The sequence below is a fragment of the Crotalus tigris genome, unplaced genomic scaffold, assembly GCF_016545835.1.
Source record: "Crotalus tigris isolate CLP2741 ecotype Arizona unplaced genomic scaffold, ASM1654583v1 scf7180000017546.9332058, whole genome shotgun sequence".
Lineage (NCBI taxonomy): Eukaryota > Metazoa > Chordata > Lepidosauria > Squamata > Viperidae > Crotalus > Crotalus tigris.
In genome coordinates, this window is record NW_024096465.1 from 8,887,949 (window position 1) to 8,907,344 (window position 19,396).

Below are 19,396 nucleotides of genomic sequence, written 5' to 3' on the forward strand. Positions count from 1 at the left end.
GTAATCATTACACTCAAATGAAATCAGTGATTTTTAGCTAAAATTTCATAAATCTAACTGAATATTTTTCTTTAAATGTCTTACATTGCAAAAATGAGCCTACCAATAAACATATGTGCATTGAAAAAGCATACTGAAACTAGAACAGTACAAGTGCTTAATCAATTTGTCAACATTTGTTCTCAAAGTCCCTGTCTCAGTTAGAGGTAGAGAACAAGGAAAGGGGTAACAGTGATTTTGTGGAGGGGAACCAATAAAAATTCCAAATCAATCTATTGTGGTTTGCTTTATCAACTGAATACACCAAATTTATCTGCATGATTGAAAAGAAATTTAACACTGTTAAAACACAATATTACAACAGTCTCAAACTACCATAATATCTAAAAGATATCTAAGCCAGAGGCAAAAGATAATAAATATTATATTTTTATTACTATCATGGAAAGCGAGTCAAAATAAAAAAAAACGATAACACATTCATTCTCTGTTTTCAGATTTGTTAATTCTGCATGTCTTTTTTTTTTTTAAAAAAAAAAACCTAGGATATATTTAATTATTTGTCTCCACCAAAATTAACCTAAATAAGAACACATTTCTGCTTTATTTTTCTTTTAAATGCAGCACTTTGTGGTGTATATCAAGATATTCAGCAGTTTAACATCAGATACTGATCTGAATTGACTTTCAGATCTCATATATTAAAACACAATGGTGAAATTTGGAATTATGAACTTAATATTCCCTGTCAATATGGATATGCACTGAACAGGATGAAAGAGACAAAAAAAAATTTGAAGATTACTTGAAATATTTTTACTTGAAATTTTACTTCCAAATAACTCTTACTGTTACAAAAAGACATCTTTCCCAATATATTAATTTTTAGTTTAAAATAAGTGAATGCTTAATAACTGCATACTTACAAGTAACCTACTATTCAGTTTAAATGAAGGGGGAAGTCATAACTTGTCTAAAACATTTACTTTTGCTAATGTAAAAGTGTTGGCATTTTGCTGCATTTCTGATAAGCTGGTGCCTGTGAAAGTGATTATTCTTTTCTTATTCAAAACGTATCAGCAGTCGAAAGTACTCTCAATCTTATCAGGTGTATGAACAGCACAGTAACTGAAAACAGATTGTCCTGTTTCTCTCTCTTTCTGCCAGGCTATCAGATAAACCCAGCTAACTAACTGTATTTACACACAATCAAACACAAGCTGTATCTTGGAAGAACTGCTGACTGATTTCAACATGCCACAGGTTTGCTGTTTTGTGATATTAGAATCACAAAAATATGAAGAACGTGTATAGTATCCCAAACTATTTCTCAAACTACAGGCAAGAAGAAATCTCTATTTATATAAAGAGCACCACAGACATTAGAATAGAGGTGGAATAAAGGTGGCATGAATAGAACCAGAATTGTACTTCAGATTTAATGTGATTTTCCTATAATGGGGACATACCAACACTGTTCTAAGTTCGCTGTATGTGAACATTTTGGTGTATCAGCTATGTTTGTATGTGTTGCTTTTTTATTTTGATAATGCCTTATAATTTAAAAACATAGTCTTAAGCAACTGATCAATTTAGTTCTAATGTTTCATAAATTTTTGACATCTTTGCTTCAAAGTTCTAACGCAGCTTACAGTTTCTTGAACTTGTATATTTTTTAATTCACTTATGAGTAGAGAAAGCAATTACTTATACCATAGGAATATATATTCTACAGTCATTGTTCCACCAAATGCCAAAGAGAATGGAGGAATAACTGTCTCCAACTCCTTTGAAGGAGTATTTTTTCAGATTAAAGGCTGGGACATGCTCCCACCTGAGCAGAACTCATCTTGTGATTTAGTCTCAGGAGCAGAACAAGCCATTCTCTGGATTAGTAGGAAAACAATGAGATGAATTAAGCCAAGTGTGCTGTGCTGTGTAATTCACCTGATTGTTGTTTCTCCATCTGTGAAACTATGGTCCTTATGATTGATGGGACAGGTGTCACTCATATTAATGTAAATCACTAGCAGTGGGTATTAGCTCTTGCTAACATGACCTACTTCTTAAGTAGAAATTATTCAATGATATAACCATACAGTGCCTAATGTATGGTGCCCAGAAATCTCATCTCCCATTTCTACAGCTCTTGGAAAAATGTTTTAAAAAGTGAACCCTAGGCCATTTCAGACCTCAGGACCATACCCTTGCTAAGAAAATGTTAATAAGAATAAATGTTGTAAGTTGATAAAATAAATACTTCATAATGAAAATAATTATTAATATGCTAATTTGGAAAATATCTTTCTCCGTGCAAATTTTATACAGAATTTATTGACCATTACATTTATTTGCATATTGATATAAATATTATGATATTGTTTTCAAAATTCATTTTCTTATCTTTTCCTTTCTTCTGTCTTTGCTCAACTTAAAGTAAACAAAAAAACAAAACAATTTATTTATTTATTGATTCACTAACCTACATGGACCAGGCTTGCCAAAATGAATTCCTCTGGTGTATATTTCAGCCATAATACCCTTTTCATCTGACATCACCTGGGAATATTTAAGAAAAAAAAGAGAACCTTTAACTTACAAATCAAGCTAAAACCTACAGCAAGTCCCAAGATATTACAAAAAGTGGAAATGTATTTGGAAATAAACAAAATAGGCAATTGTAAATACAAACAGAAAAGTCAGTGCTTGTTTTCTGATATTTTATACGTGGAACATTTTTTAAAGAGCAGATTGAACATGCTATGTCATCCATGATATGTTATTTTTCTAATTGTTGAATGTATCATATTGTATAAAACTTATAAAACATTTAAAACATCACAGATTTTAGAAGAGAATAAGAATTGTCTGCAATATTATTTCTGATAACATTATGAGGAAACAAAGGAACAAAATCCCATGACTCAGCACACCTTACTTTCCTTATTCACTTGCATCTATATATAAAAAGGAATTTAATTGTTGCCTAGAAATCGGTCAACTTTATTCCATGTGGCTTTTCTCATTATTACTTATTGCCTTTAGATTGGACTTTTTAAAGAGCAGGTATGAATAGAGATTTTCTAGGTTCTGACTCCCTATTTATTTATTTATTTATTTATTTATTTATTTATTTATTTATTCATGAAGGCTGAAAACAAGCACCTATTTATTGGCAACATGTTTGGATTCTAACTAGCCACAGCCTTCAATCACTGATCACACCTATTAAAACTCTCTTTGTAGCCCTTACAACATCTTGCGACAGTTCAACCAGCTGTTTAAGGAAAACTCGTATGACAGAGCAAAGCTAAATTGACACATCTGTGATACTTCAGATGCCCACAGCATGGCTAATATTAATTTGTTTTGTTTGGCTAGGTAAGTGCTGCCAAAACACATTACATATGGCATGTAGTTCCAATCAAAATGATGAAAAGGGGATGTGCATTTCTGCCTCACTCTAAACTTGAAAAGACACAGTAGAATAAGTGAGATAGCAGCTTGCAAACAAATACAAATGGACTATATCCTGACAAACGTCTACCTAAATTTTGTTTTCCCATTTCTTTCAGGAGGATTCACAAAGAATGTTTCATTTATTTCAGTGGCTTGCATCCCAAAAAATCTACCACACTGGTGGAGGAATTATCCTATATGTGGGATGTTGCTGGTTGCCCATCTGTTTGTGCCCTTCCTTTATGGACTTTAGAGGCATTCCTGATCAATCTTCTCCTTATATAAACACAGTATCTTCTGCTTACATAATAAGCAATTTGGGTCAATGTTCATATAATTTCCACGTATTTATGCTTACAAAAAGTCAAACTTCTAGATTAATCCTCAGTTGGATGAATGTACAAATTCAGCTTGGATAAAAAAACAAACCTAAGCTTTACAGTTACTTAATCTCATGTATTTCGGTTAGGTATAAAAAAAAGGATCCCTTGGACTAAATTGCCATAAATTGCTAGCATAATTTAAACTTCATAAGCAAGCATATATAATTATGCAATAATATCTGTATTAATAAATTATTTGTGGGAAAAGATCCCAATTTGAAAAACCTGAAACTCTTGACATTCAAGTCACTATAGTATAATAAAAGATCAGTTTTGCTCTGTGTGAGTGTGTGTGTGTGTGTGTGTGTGTGGGTAAAGCTTTATTTGCACATGAAAATAAGTGAACTGATTAACAAACTAGTATATTTCCCTCTTCAAGACATAATTTTCAGTACAAACTTCACTGAGAGACAAAAATCCAATTTTATAGATGTCTTATGCTAAAACTGCAAATAAAGGAGAAAGCCATAATGCAGAGGTCTAATATATCTCCAAGCACATGATGTATGTGTGTGGTTTGTGTGTATTACAATCACACACACATATATTCTCTGTCTATGGTATGTAAGCACATTCAATAATAATTAGCAATAGAATAAAGCAGAAATCTTAAATAACAATAGTAAAAGCAAACTCTAGGCAAAAAAAAATATTTTAGGAAATTAAAATAAGTTATAGAAATAAGTCTATATTTAAACAATAGAGGATAACTGTTTCACATTAGTATTTCCAATTAGTATGGAAGCATTGTTACAAAATATGCTTTAGGGTATACATATTATTTAACATCTTGAGCTCTTATTTCCTAGTATAAAGTTTAACTGTAAATTTGGTGTTTTAGAATCTAATTTTTTTCTTTTTGCTTTTCTTTAATGAAGTATTTAGAATTTGGGCATACAGTTAATCAAATATAATATTAGTTTAATTTTAATTATGCTTTACAATTTGGAGGAATGCAAACAAAATCTTAAAATTAATTTTCTTTAGAATACCAAAATAGTAAAAGTTGTATCAGAATATTAACAAATGTTTTTTGTTTAAAAAAAGGATTTTTAATTTCTCTTTAGACCAATGCTTCTAATATTAAACTAATCGCATGTCGGCAGAATGAAGCCTTTTATTATATCTAGAAGTGCAAAGATAAACATCCTAAACTTTCTGTCCCATGAAATAATAAATGTGAAAATGATAGCAGCTGGATTACATATCTAAAGGAATGCACCGGCAATTAAAAAAAAAAGGACAGAATCAGGACAATCTAATATCTACATTGTTCTTACAGAGTTTATTTTTTAAGATAAAAAAGTTTCAAAAATGTTTGCACACATTATGTTTATAACACACAAATATAGGCAAACAGATATAACAGTGAAATATGCACAAGCAAGCAACCACATGCTTATGCAACTATTATCAGCTGCGATAAAATGTGGAATTGTTTTATATCAATTTAAATAGATGCTGATATGCCCCAGCCAAGTAAAACTGGTGTTAAAGGGAAACAGAAGGAGAATTGGTTCCCAAATGATGGCAAACTTGTAAAATGGGGATGTCAGACTAACAGGGACTGCTGGTTGTCATTCCAGCGCTATCAAACATGTACATATGAGTATGATTGGAGACAGAGAAGTTAAATATTTCACTGTCAGAGAATGTCAAGAAGTGCAATTCATTTCCTTCTCTCTCATGTGCTCTAGGACAATGACAATTTAATACAAGACCAATGAATGTAAAAGAGATAAAAACCGAACCAGCCTAGTATAATCACAGATTTCCTCTTGAGAGCTTGCTAGATGAACTAGACAGAAACCAATATTTTATTGTTTTTGTCTCTAGTGTGTATGCTACAAAGCAAAATCCAAATCACATGGAAAATAACCAAGTTGTTTTAAGCTTCTAGAGGAGCATATCCAATTTACTTTAAATTTCTTAACATTCAGCATTTTTGCTGATTGGTAACAGGCTAACAATATTCATAAGAGGGCATTCATTTAAGACTGTCAATAAATATTAGTGCTGTTCATTTCTATTTGTTTTTGCACCAAGACAAAGGTCACTGTGCATCAGAAATGTTCAATACCAGGAAATTTGCCAAGCTATGTGTATGCTGTTATTTAAACAACAACCAAACCAAACCTTGTGTTATTAGAATGTAATACAATTAAGCTCAGTTTTGAAAAGTGGCTTCAAGAATTACAAAGATAATCAGAAGCAAGTTATCTTTTATGTTTGATGTATAGTTTCATATATTTTTAAATAATTGCAAAAGTGGGGTTTGGCTAATGAGGCAGTCCTTATCTGTCCTCAGCAGTCTAAGCGGAAACATTATTTTCCTGAAGGCTTAATATGTTTTTGGGTTTTTTTTTACTTTCAGTGCACTAACTGCTGTCTAGAGTAACTTCAGCTCAGATGAAAAGAATAAAATTCATCTCCTAACTTATGATGGTCACAAAATAAAAAAATGATTAGAAAAAAATTAGCTTATACTGGTATTATTTTTTAAAAAAATAAAAATGTATTGAAATCTTCCTTCTTGTCTGACATACTTTTACACAACTATTCAAGAATGCTGTTTTTGTTACTGTTTTTTTTCAAAAGCATCAATTTATCAATTTTCCAAATTAAGTACTTTAAAAAAAATCTTACGAAAAAATTAAAGCAGGATAATATGTCGGGGGAAGGGAGGAAATAACACTGGAGGAAAATGATCATCCATTCAAGAGAATTAATGGATATCCACAAGGGCTTTGCTAATAACATAGGTTAATTACTGCTGGAACACACCAGGCTTAGTAAAGAAAAGACAAGAACCATAAACACATTAAAATGAGCAACCACGGCTTTGGAGAGAGAAAAAAGTCAGGCCTAGCAAATAAAAAAGCTGTCAGATATTTTCAGCACCAGCTTTTGCACTTTTGTCAGCTGAAATTTTTTTTTGCCAAAAACATGTATGAAAAACAGAAATCCAAAGTTGGAAGTTTAGTAATGAGTTTATAACAAGTCTATTTAAGTTAACATATTTTATCATTTTGAAAAACCCTCCCCAAAAAACTCATTTAGGCAGCAGCCATGCTAATATCTTATATAATTACAATAAATATTTAGATTGAAAGACAATGATTTTTAATTTTCTTTTTTTTCTGTATATGTTGTTTTTTGTTTTGTATTGTTCTTGTTTTTTTTGTAAAATTTATAAAACTTTTAATAAAAAAAAAAAAAAAAAAAGAAAGACAATGATTTTTGCATAAGAGTTGCATATTATATTAACACAGATGGGCATAAATAGTGTCACCTATATTAGATAGAGAGATCTTATATAAGGAGAGGTGACAAAACACTTTTAACTTTCTCTTCACTTAATTACCCCTCCTCCTCTGTACCAAATATTGCTCATCTTTCTGGATCAAATTTTAAGATCAATGCAGCAAAGGAGGAATACTAAAACAAAAATAACATTTAATAACTATTTAAATAATAATAAAGCAAGAAAAAACCCCTATACAGCAGCTCTCAAATTAATACTATTTTTAAAACTAAAAATGTGCCAGTTTTCAGTTCCATGACTCTAAAGCATCTTTTGTCTTTTCAATTGTGACATCAGGGTTGACTACTGAAACCATCCAAAGTTTCTTGGTATCTGTGCATTTACTATTAAACTGGTTTCTTGGCTTATCTTTAAAAGTAATTACACTATGACACACAGCTGATTTGTTTCATTTTAGAACTGTTGCACTTTCATTAGTGTGATAGAGATTGAGGTTTCAAATTAATGAAATGATCAGAGGAAAACAATACACAAAAAAGAAAATATACCTGAAGTCAGAAGCCTATTTGCTTTTGTATGCTTGGCATTCAGAGATCATGTTTAAATGTACTAAGCGAGGTCCTCCCCCTGCCCTTTTTTGAGTAGTTTCAATTGCCTTTCCTTCTTCCAACAGCTGTGACAACTGTTAAAACAGTAAAATTAAGTCTGCGCTAGAAGCCTTTAGCCAACAATACATTTTAATCAGAGGTTAGATGAGATTTTGTGTAATGATGAGTTTCATTTATAGTATTTAAAGTCATATACATCTGCATATATACCGTATCTCTTCCATTCTCTTATTAACTATTCTTTGAAATTATTTGCATTTACTCTCTCCATTTTCTGAAAAGGGCACCAGATGGCTTTAAGTTTTGCATTCTTTAATGTGGACTACCTAGAATTCAAACCATACTGTATTTTTATCATTCCACATTCTGTAAGTACTCTAAGCCCCACCCCATGCACACACATTAAAGCACAAACTCTAGAAATATTTGGCTTATTTCATTCTTGTAGCTTAATTCATAGTTTGGTTGGTATAATATACCACAAGCCAAAGTGCAATTATCAACAATATTAATAACAAGTAAGACTCTGTGGTTTATTAAGTGTGTGTGTGTGTGTGTGTGTGTGTGTGTGGGAGAGAGAGAGAGAGAGAGAGAGAGAGAGAGAGAGAGAGAGATCACTGTGTTTCTGGGCACTAGATAGCTCTGCCTGCCCACTGAACCACAGATCTATCCAGAAGACTTTTAAATTGGGGGGGCAGGGAGAAATGGAAGTGGAGAGCTAATTATGGCAAGGTGGGAGGAATAATAAGACCTTTCCACCAGAGCTAAAAAGGCATATGCTCTGATTTCATTTAAAGGCATCTACTTTAAGAAGCTTATCAAAATTAATCATTCAAATTAGCTCTAAGAACAAAAAAATCAAGAAAAGTCTTTTAAAAAAGAGCATCTTCCTAAGTTTAGAATCTCTCTCTTCCTCTCTCGTCTTCTGCACAGAAAAAAGCTAGCCATTGCAAGTTGGAGCAGTGACAACTGCACTTAGCCTCAAATTAAGACATTTTAAATCACACTGTACATCAACAGACTGACCTACAAACTGCGTATCAATTACCATTCTAATATAATTTCTTTACATTCTTCTGCAGGTGAATAAGGAATCCTTTCTCTTCCTCTCCTTCCATTTACTCAAGCATTATAGCACCCATTGATTGGCATACTCTTTTTTGTATATCATATGCCAATGTTCAAGACACTTTTTTTCAACCCCCCCCTCAAATTTAATTGTGACTCACCAATTTAATGTTCAAACACTAATGGCAGCTAGTGACCATATATCTACAATACACAGTTACTTCTGAGTATTGTCATAGTATGCATTCAGTCAAAGGCTGAGCCCCTTGCCAGCTTCTACCTCGTAGGGTTTTTTAAGGCCAAATTTAAGTTCGCAGGCTCTCAAAGTTGTGAAGTGATACTGGTTTAGGAACCTTCTTCCCCTTCAACTTATTAGTTCAGAGCTCTGAGAACATGCATGCAGTCAATAATATTAAATGTGCTATATACCTCAAATGCTTATTTTTATTTACACAAAATATTTTACTAGATAGGATGCATTAAAAAAGAATAATAGCTGTTTTTAAATTCCAATCAAAAGCAAACAAAGCTCACATTGGCTGAGCAAGTGGCACACACACGTGCACATATGCATAGACACATAGAGCACCCCTACCTTTGCTATTTAATGGACCTATTTGTCAGTAAATGACGGGAGCCTTATATTAAACCTTAATTACAGAGCACTATCCTTAAAGTGGGATTAAACTCTTGAGCTGGTCCCCCACTCCCAACCGGGCTTGGCAAGAAATCTCAGAAAGAGGAAAGATCAAAAGATTATCTAAATCTTGTTTTAGACGGTAGCTTTCTTCCACTCCTTTCAGGAGAAGCGGGCAGGAGAAGGGAAGGAAATGTATCTTTCTGAGAGATCTGCTGAAACAATTCATTCTGTCTTCGGGCCAAGCCAAGTGCCTATTCTTAGTACCTGAATAAGAAATGACTGTCACTCGCACAGCTGTTTTACTGACAGCCACGCCGCTCCCCACTCAAAAGGTAACATTGTCGAGAGAAAAAAAACAATTCCTCCACTTACTGAATTAGCAGATAAAGCACAGCACAAAAGAGACAAGACGAACACATACAGCTCTAGTCATGCACGCAAGACGCCAGGAGGCATTACCTGAAAGCGGCTTTTCACGTTGGATATATATTTTTATTATTACTTCCCTCCCCACCATTAGGAAGAAGGAAAAAGTGCGGGGGGGGAGGAGGATAAGAAAGGAAAGCAGAAGGGGGGGGGTATAAGAAGAATGGTAGGTACCTACTCTTCTTCGTAGTGCAAGGAAAGAGATTCAGGAAGGCAAAGTTCTACCGAATCCATGTGCGCTCGGCAACCATTATTTGTGCACCCCAGCTATAAATCAAAGTTTCCTTGACACAGGCACAGTGCAATTAACACAAATGTTCTCCTGGTGACAAGCCTATGGGCACAGCCAGTTGGGACCAAAAGCTCACACGCTCCTAATCAAGGACTTAAAGCCCCGATTGGAGCTTATAAATATGAAGTAGGGCTTTACATATGCATTCCCTCTGGCCCTGACAGAAACGCGATTGGTAGGGCGTCGGCCAATCAGCGCCGGCAAGAGCAGAGGCTGCACAGAATGAGCGCCGCTCGGCAGGTACAGACGGGCGGAGGGGACTGGAAGCGGACGGAGCAGGCGAAGCGGGGGGGTGGGCAGGGAGGTAGAGAGAGAGAGAGAGAGAGAAAAAAAAAAAAAACTGAGAACGCGCTGCAGACCTAAAAGACGCAGCGCCTTAAAAAGTGGTTTGCAAACCAAACCACGGCGCGCTTTTAACTCTAACGGGGGCTAGCTTTAACTCTTTAATCGACCAGGGCTTTCTGTTTCTTAAACTACGGTTGGGCAGGAAGGTGTACAGCCTTAGGTTTTTTGAGAAGATATCGCCATAAGGTATACTTTTGTACTGCTCTTCTCTCCCTCCCCACCCCCCTTCTTGTATCTCCTGTATGTGTGCATGGTGTGTGTATTGTACGTGGCCAACTCGGGATGGGTTTGTTTACCACTCTATCCACTCCGGGTTCACTCAAAAAGTGTACTTACTTGGAAAGATGGAAGACAAGTAGAATAAATCTCTCACTGAACTTAGTGGCACTTCCTCCTAAGGAAGCCTGCATACGTTGCAGTGAGCTCCCGGGCATGTTTCTATATAAACAGGTCTGACTGCTTGTTGACTTAAGGAAGCTTGGCTAGAGTTGGACCACCGTTAATTTTTGTTTGCCCTCATGTAATTCACTTATATTCTTTTTCACCTTTCTGAATATCACCTTAAGAATTTATATATATATAAAATTATATATATATATATATAATATATATATTAAAAAAAGTGTGATAAAGAACTTTAGAGCAATTACAGAAATAGATGCAATGCATGCAGGTACAAACTGATACACTGGTAGATGGATTTATACCCATAGCATATAAACACATACAAGATACAACAGGTATATTTTAATTGAAATAATGGACCCACTATAATTTGAACAATTAATTCTTTGGGTATTAATTGTCTTTGTTTTAACTCAAATCTTATTGATTTCAAAGAAAATTATTTCCAGGAATGCAGTAGATTAGACTTTTCAGCAAAGTTAATATTCAGTACTGTGTAGCTTTGACAGAAATGCCACTAAAGTCAGATGATACAATTCTGAATAATTCTGTATCAAATTGGTCTGTATTCAGTGAAATCTTATAGGCTTAATTTAATGTGTCTTAATCATAGGCATATACAAGCATACCCACACACACACAAAAATCAAGGATGAACATGGATGTAAATATGTTACATGACTTACAACCCATCTACAAAATTACCCAGCTTTCTAATTTCCTACTTCTAGCTACCTTATGCCAGAGCTGATGACCTTTTCTTAATACACTATTGATGTAAATCATTGTATATAAGACTCTGGGCCAATATTACTACCCGTTTTCTAAGAATTTGCAAAAATGAAGGGATGGAGAAAGAACTTGTGTCCTGAAAGTGTCATTAATAATTAAATATATTAATGTAGCATAACTAGTCTAGAGTAAAAGCAATTATTATTTTATATTTATAAAATATTCTCATACCTGGTGATGAAATAATTATTTTAATCCTGGAAAATACTTTTTGTCACTAATTCAACTGACTTGATCCAATCCTTTTCTCTGTCTCTTTCTCTCTGTGTGAAGCCCTCTGTGATGAAAATAATGTATTTTTTAGATCAAAACTAATCAGTGCACCTCCTCTAACTGCAATAATGACATTCACAAATGAGAATACAATAGCTGTCTCCAAATGCATTTGATGGCTTTCACCAAAGTGAAATGACAGAAAAGAAGACAAGTATTTGTAAAAGCATAGGACATGTTTGCCTCTCTTTGTTTTGTTGAGCTTTGTAGCCTGTGAGATCTTTATCCTCTGGAGAGTTTCTAGTCTGCTTTTCATACATGCAGAAAATGTAAGTATCGGGGAGGGGGGATCAGAAATACACAGGGCAAACAAGAGTATCCACCATTAATAGAAAAGCAGGTAATAAAATCTTTATTACCAGCAGCATTTTTGCTATGTATGGAGACTCTAATTAAGATGTAAATTTTGATTCTGAGCAGTGAGACAAAACCATGCTACAGTTATAAAGCAAGTCTCTCCATGCTTTATAAATGAAGCAACTTGAACATCATTTGAAGCATTTTAATGAAAAGAATGACTTTGTATCTTGGATACTGTTTGTCTTCATATCGATTACATGCAATAAACATTATAAATTTTTGCAAAATAAGGATGCACTATCTTGTACCATGGTGTAGGCTTATTCTTTGGATTCTAATATATATGTTGTTTTTTACACAAAAAAACCCTCATAAGTAATATGTATCACAATGTGACATCATACTCATTAAATTGTACAAAATTTACCTCATATGTTTATTACAATCAGCTGTAAATAGTCTTTAAACTACTGTTTTGTTTTGTGCCCCCACCCCTCACAGCTCAGCTTTCCTTGTCCACAGTCATTTTGCTCATCCATATCATTTTGTGTCTCCCCTGTCACCAAATTAACTATTGCTATCTTTCGGCCAGACACCTTACAGACATGGATCTTCGCTGATGGTAATGCTGCTTAGGGGACCACAATCATAGTATTATAATTTATGCATTCTTGACAGGCAATTGGTCTTCTCCCCTGAGACTTAAAATGTCACCTCTAGTAGACCTGGGCCTGAAATTTCAACAGCATTCTTCAACTTGGGTATGCTGGTTACAGTTCAGTTATTTTATTAAAAGAAAATAAATGAGGCAAGTTAGAATCTATTATTATAGCTCCCTTTTTTCCCCTCTCAAAATAGTGCTTAAGAAGGAAAGACTTGTGAAAATAAAATCAAGGTGAATGCTTATTTCATAATCTCTAGGTTACGGAAAATACAACACAAAATAGTGCATGCATTCTCCTTTTCTTCTTTGCTCTTTGTCAGAGGCTGCAATATAAAATCTTATCCCAAAAGCCTGCACAAAACAATAGTTATGAAATCAGGCCTGGGAAGTTGAAATAAGTCAGTAAATATTCTGAATGAAATCTATATCTTCACATCTCTGCTATCTGTATTAGTATGCTCATGTAAGATACTATGCATCTTTAAGCAGGAAAGTGAATTTTGTGTCTACTATGAAGTAAATATTTTTATTGATGCTTGTATTCCCAAAGGATATTATTTTTTTATACCAGTCAACCTTATCTTTTTAATTAAATTTGAAAAAATATTGTTAAATGACTTTTTGATTATCTGACATTAATCAGAATAATACAGTTGTTATAGCTTGCTTTAAGTATGATAGAGCTAGATGAAAACATGACAGAGAACAGTATTTTTACAATAATATTTCTGAATAACAAAGGGCTTATATGCTTCTTTATAAAGGCCCAGGTATTTTCACAACACATATCCAAATCCCATATTTATTTATTTGCAAGTATATATTGTGCTAGCTTTTTAAAGAAGAAGTTGAGTGAAATGTTTATTAGAAAACCACATTTCATTCAGAATGTACAGCATAATCCTGGTCACAATATACTTCCTACACACACACACATACACACATATTTACAGAGGAACTGACAAGCTTATTCTTTGAATTTCTTTTCATGCTAGCCTACTCTTCAGTAAATGGTAGTAGATTACTACTTTAGAACCATCTGCTGCTTTCATTTATATTTAGCAGAAGTAATGACCACCCTGCCTGAATTTTAGACAAGCCACAACACTCAAATCTGCTTTTCAGTATAAACTATACATAAACATACATATGCATATATATGCATGTAATTCCCCATACAGCTCTTTATCCTATTATATCAAAAACACAAAGTTTCTCCAAAATAACATCACAATAATTTTATCCTATCGGCACAGTGAATGAACCACAAGTGTCCTGCATCAGTAATTCTTTAGGTCTAGCAACCTATGTTTAAATTGCAGAATCTAAATATGGTTCACCTTAAAATCTTTGCTATACTCTTTTGGAGAAAGTATAAATGAAAAAATGTTTTAAGTACAATACAAAACCCATACCCTCTCCCTTTTTATGAAACTCTTCTGGCACATGTTTTCCTTGGAGAGCCACATGGTGTTACTGTCTAAATAAGCCTAGGCAAAGATGATTGAGGGAATTCAATCACTCTTTAATTAATACAGGATTATTTCACTTTCATTTTGTGGAGCTAATAATACGAGATGGAATGTCAGTAAAAATTAAATCGTAAACTAGTAGAGGGCCAAGGGAGCAGCTCACTTTAGTTATGGAGTTTTCCCCCTAGATATTGTGAAAAATCTTACCCCTATTTACATTGGTAATGCTGTTCCATGGGATAGTAAAAGATTTCAAGAATCTGAATGGCACAGGCATATATCACAGAACAAGAGAACATTTTCAGATTATCTATTAAAAAGTGAATTGAGGCAAGTTGTTTCCTGAATGTTAAAGGACCACATGTTAAATTGAGAAGTACACTCAAGGTCAGCACTGCATTTTGGACTATCTCAGTCTCTGTGATATTATGATAATGATATTTAAAATATTCGTGGAGAAAGAACAAATTAGGCTTTTCACTAGAAAGATTATTATGATAAACAACAATTCTGTGACAACAAATTCATATTGCTTTCTTTCCCACTGTATATTATAATTCCTTATTGGGCTTGTGATGCTTCTAAATAGAGTGACTACATTCCTTAATTTGTCTTGTTTTTTTTTAGTGGAAACAGATTCTTTAGTGGAAAGAAAGATAGATGATAGATAGATAGATAGATAGACAGGCAGACAGACAGACAGACAGAGTAGTTTAGATAAAGCATATACAAGTCCACATAGAAATCAGAAAAAGTTACCTTGCATAAGCTGCTAATGTGAAATAAGATGAGAACTGTAAACCTGACCAACTGTGGGACAAGATTAGAGGGTTGTCGTACCCTTTCCCTCCAGAGCTTCCTACCTAACTGGAAGCTCAAGACACTAAAAATAGAAAGAAGATGAAGTGCAAATATTTCCCCATTGAAAACACCAATAATCTTTACTTGTTGACATGAATAGCTTGTTACACTGTCCTAAGATATCATGGCCCAAAGCGACAATGTATGTACACATACACAAAGATGCACATACAAACTTGCTCAACACCTTTCCAAAGCCATGGAAATATGTTTGTATATGCACATTTGCAGCATCCAAATAGAATCAGACTTTTAGCTACTTTTAGCTATCAACAAAATTCATGATTTGGAGCCTGCCAGGTATATATTTTGTCCTCTGAAATACCTATACTTATCTTTCTCTCTGTGTACACTTTTTCTCTGGTGTTTTTATTATTAATGTTATTGTTATTATTACTGTTCAGGCATAAGCTGATTCACAAGAGAGCCCATGTAACGTAAGCCCTGAAGCACTAAATTTCTTCACAGGTTCCAAAGGCACATTTGTTGTAGCCTCTAACAATATCCCAAGAAATCGAGTGATGGTGGTGTCATATTACCATATAATGACTTAATTTATTGTGACATCCAGGGAATGGGCACCTAAAATGATTTACATTAAAGTCATTAAACTACATACAAATGTATATTCCCATTTCCTAATAAGCTTATCACCAGGATCAGACTGGAACCATTTTCACTCAACTTCTAGTTCTAATTTTATATAATAATCCCTGTATCATACAATTATCCTGTTTTATTAGATGAATCCCAAGAAAAAGTATAACTCAAATGATAATACTTTTTATCATTTGTACTTTTTGTATTTTTCATGTTTCTTAACTAACACACATAGCAGGTTGAATTGTTGGATAGTGCGACCTTCTTAGTATGATCATGCATCAAAGATAGAATTCTTCCTTCCATACCTTTTTCTAACATCTAGTATCAAAACAGTTTTGTAAAACTTGGAGGTATGTTTAAATTTTATGATTTATCTGTATTATTGAGAAAAAGCACATGTACTAAAGGTAAACATATACAATAGATTAAATATAGTTGATCCATGTTTTCAAACAATTTACTTGCATCCAATAGTGTGTAATTGGTTCTAGGGTTCTGGGGTTAGGCTTCTTTTTTTCTCTAAACTGAAATTAGACAATTCCCTCTGTTATAAGAGAAAAGGTTCTCTACTCAGTCAGACCAAGTGATAGAACAGTTCCCCATCTTCTCTTCTGAATCAGCTCTCACTTTAAAGCAGAAGAATGGAAGATTCTTTCTTAGTTCACGCACCCGATTTCCAATTAGAAAGAGTCCCAAATGCTGAATTCCAAAATTGTCAGAATAAAAAGCAAAGTGTGCATCTCAAAATGATGGCTATGGCAGAGAAAATTATAGACACCTCCTCTATTTTAGCAAGAATATATCTGCAGGGGCTTCCCAAAACAGCAACTGAAAACTCAAGGGAAGAGCAATTTTAAAATGCAACCAAGTTTTCTTAGAAATAAGAATAAGCATCATATAAAAATCATAGATCTATGCATGTTTATTCAGAAGTACATTTGAGAAGCAATTTAAAATCCAACCTAATCCACATTTACCCAGAAATAAGATCAAGTATCATATGAAAATCCCAGGCTTGTAACAGTGAGAAGTAATATCCTATCATAGTGTGCTTATTTGGAAATAATAGTGAAAAGGAATTCAAAATCCCCAAATAATTACGGAAGCAGGAGCACTTAATATTGATTGCTGTACCAAATACCAAGAAGCCACTGCCACTTAGGAGGTGCAGAGCACTTCAGCAGATGCAAATTGATCTGACAATCTCCACTTTAAAGATCTAAGGGTTCTTTAACATTCAAAGACAACAAAGCCACTCCAGAGAAATAGATCCACTCCGGAGATTAACAAAGATTCAGCAACTTTTTGGTCTCTGAAGTACATGAAGCAGCAGAAGTACAATACTTCATGACATATATGCAGGTTGATCTTCTTGTAAGGTATCCAGAATTAACAAGTTACATTGTGGCAACTGCATAAACAGGAAAATAGATGTAACAAACATTTTTTCAAAAGATATAGTATTTCCAAGAGGAACCAGAATGATAGGATAAGAGTGGCGTTACAGAAAGGGACTTTGATGTATTGATAATTCTCCCTTGTCTGGATTGGGGTCCAGAGAGATCTTTGGCCTAAGTACCCCTCCCATACTTTACAAAGTCTTCCAAGTGCTATCAGTTCTTTTTTATTTGCTGCTCTATATTGTGTTGCCCATGTACCAAAAACATAACTAGAATCACGTGGATTTGAAGCAGAAGACATTTTTAGACATTAAAAAAAAACAAAAACAGAATTATCTCCTTGCATTCCTGTTATTCACATCACTTCTTAGTATGAATGAATGCAGTAATTAATACTAATGGGATAAAATCTGTTTTCATACAGGATTTTTAACATGTCAAACAAAAATGTTTGACTGTTTTTTTCTATTTTAATTTGTAACTAATGCAATAAAGATGTTTATATTTTAAAAACCATTTTAGCAAAAATGATTAAATGAAACAATATAATTTGATATTTTTATGGCTAGATATGTTCATTGTTTGTTTCCACTGATCAGCTTGTTAGTCTTATTATTTAATAGCAATTAAGAGAATTCGCTCTGTATGTCAAACTTATGCCTATTAATTTGGGAAATAAACTATCAGTGCCTCTGTCATGAATTCCCAGGTTCTTTCATATCTATCTATCTATCTATATATCTATCTATCTATCTATCTATCTATCTATCTGTCTGTCTATCTATCTACCTACCTACCTACCTACCTACCTACCTACCTATCTAGTTTTCAGATGTTTATGAAACCAATATGACTTTTGTAATCAAAAATAAAAAGTAGTAAAAAATAGTTTTTTACTCCTTTTCCTCACAGATGTCTCTGAACTATGACTGTAAGTATTAAGACAAAATGTTATCTTACTCAGTTGACCTCTTTCAAATATATAGACCATATTAATTTTTTAAAATATTTCAAATTCTAGCCAGGGCCAACCCAACCTGAAAAAAAATTGTATGGAAAACAATATGGCAAATTAATAAATGTTCTTCCTTTAATGATAAAATTAAAATTATTGCCTACAAAACATTTCAGACTGTTGGTAGGACTGTTTAGTGTAGCTACATATTAGAGAAACTCTAGTCGTGTATCAATATACTGCTATATTTCCTTTCCTTCAGTTCTGCTTGTTGCCATGCTCCTTCAACTTAATATCATCAATCAAAAGAGACCTCTCTTAAGCTATGTCATCAGCAAGTCTCAATTGTCCAATCCAGAATATCCTTCTTGTATAAAATTAGAGGTTGATTTTAAAATGCAAACCATTAGCCTTTTGACTTGGTGTCAACAGAAACTTTTTTTCTACACATATCAAAAATCACATAGTATGAATACAGCACATAAAACATAAATAAAAATTGGTGGGTTTTCCAGAAGAAGTTGAATTTAAAACAACTATCCAATCCTTAGAATGTGCTTTATATGTTATACGTCTGTAAAGGTTTGCTGCCAATTACCTTGATATAATTTCAGCAAAAATAAACAAAACAGTTTATTTTTCAAGGATTTTTAACTTCAGTTTTTTTCAGCTTAAGGGTTATTTTTAATTCTATTGATTTTTTTTAAAAAAAAACTGTAAAATTGAAATGTTTTATTTAAATGTAATTTGTAAAACTGCCATATATAGCTGTTGAAAAAATGACTGACAAGATCCATGCTATGCTTTAAAATATTATTTCACAGTATCCATGTTCTGAGAAATTAGTTCAAATGTCAGGATTAGCTTGCTTGACTAATATGAAGATAATATAGATATAGCTCAGCAGAGAGTATTAAACAATTTGTGAGCAATTTTTTTTTCATTTACCACCACCTTCTTTCTCCCTTTCAGTTCTGTCATCTGATGAGGCATCTTTGTTTTAAAAAAAAATTATTGACAATTTCTTCATAAACTATTTATGGAGATATGATAATAAATGTGACTGTAAACAATGTATACAACTTGCCACCTTCTGGGTCTGTTGTGTTTTGTTGTTTTGTTTTGTTTTGTTTGGAGAACAGTTCCAAGCAGTGGCCTGATCACAGTGGCCTGTGCTGGGACATC

The 19,396-nt window shown here is 33.5% G+C and overlaps 1 protein-coding gene across 10 annotated transcripts in view; it reads right to left on the reverse strand.

Moving 5' to 3' along the window:
• The window catches only part of ESRRG (estrogen related receptor gamma), a 495,287-nt gene that overhangs the window by 200,406 nt on the left and 275,485 nt on the right, over positions 1-19,396 (reverse strand). The window contains exons 1-3 of one of the 10 annotated variants that reach the window (XM_039336461.1): positions 10,028-10,257; positions 7,656-7,789; positions 2,483-2,559 (exon numbers count right to left, since the gene is read on the reverse strand). The exons of 1 other annotated variant lie outside the window; for it this stretch is intronic. In XM_039336461.1, the coding sequence (XP_039192395.1) occupies positions 2,483-2,556 (74 nt within the window). In that variant the 5' untranslated portion in view covers positions 2,557-2,559; positions 7,656-7,789; positions 10,028-10,257. Of the gene's footprint in view, positions 1-2,482; positions 2,560-7,655; positions 7,790-10,023; positions 10,259-19,396 lie in introns of those variants that run through there. 8 more of the 10 variants (XM_039336469.1, XM_039336452.1, XM_039336443.1 and 5 more) reach the window with 8 other exon arrangements.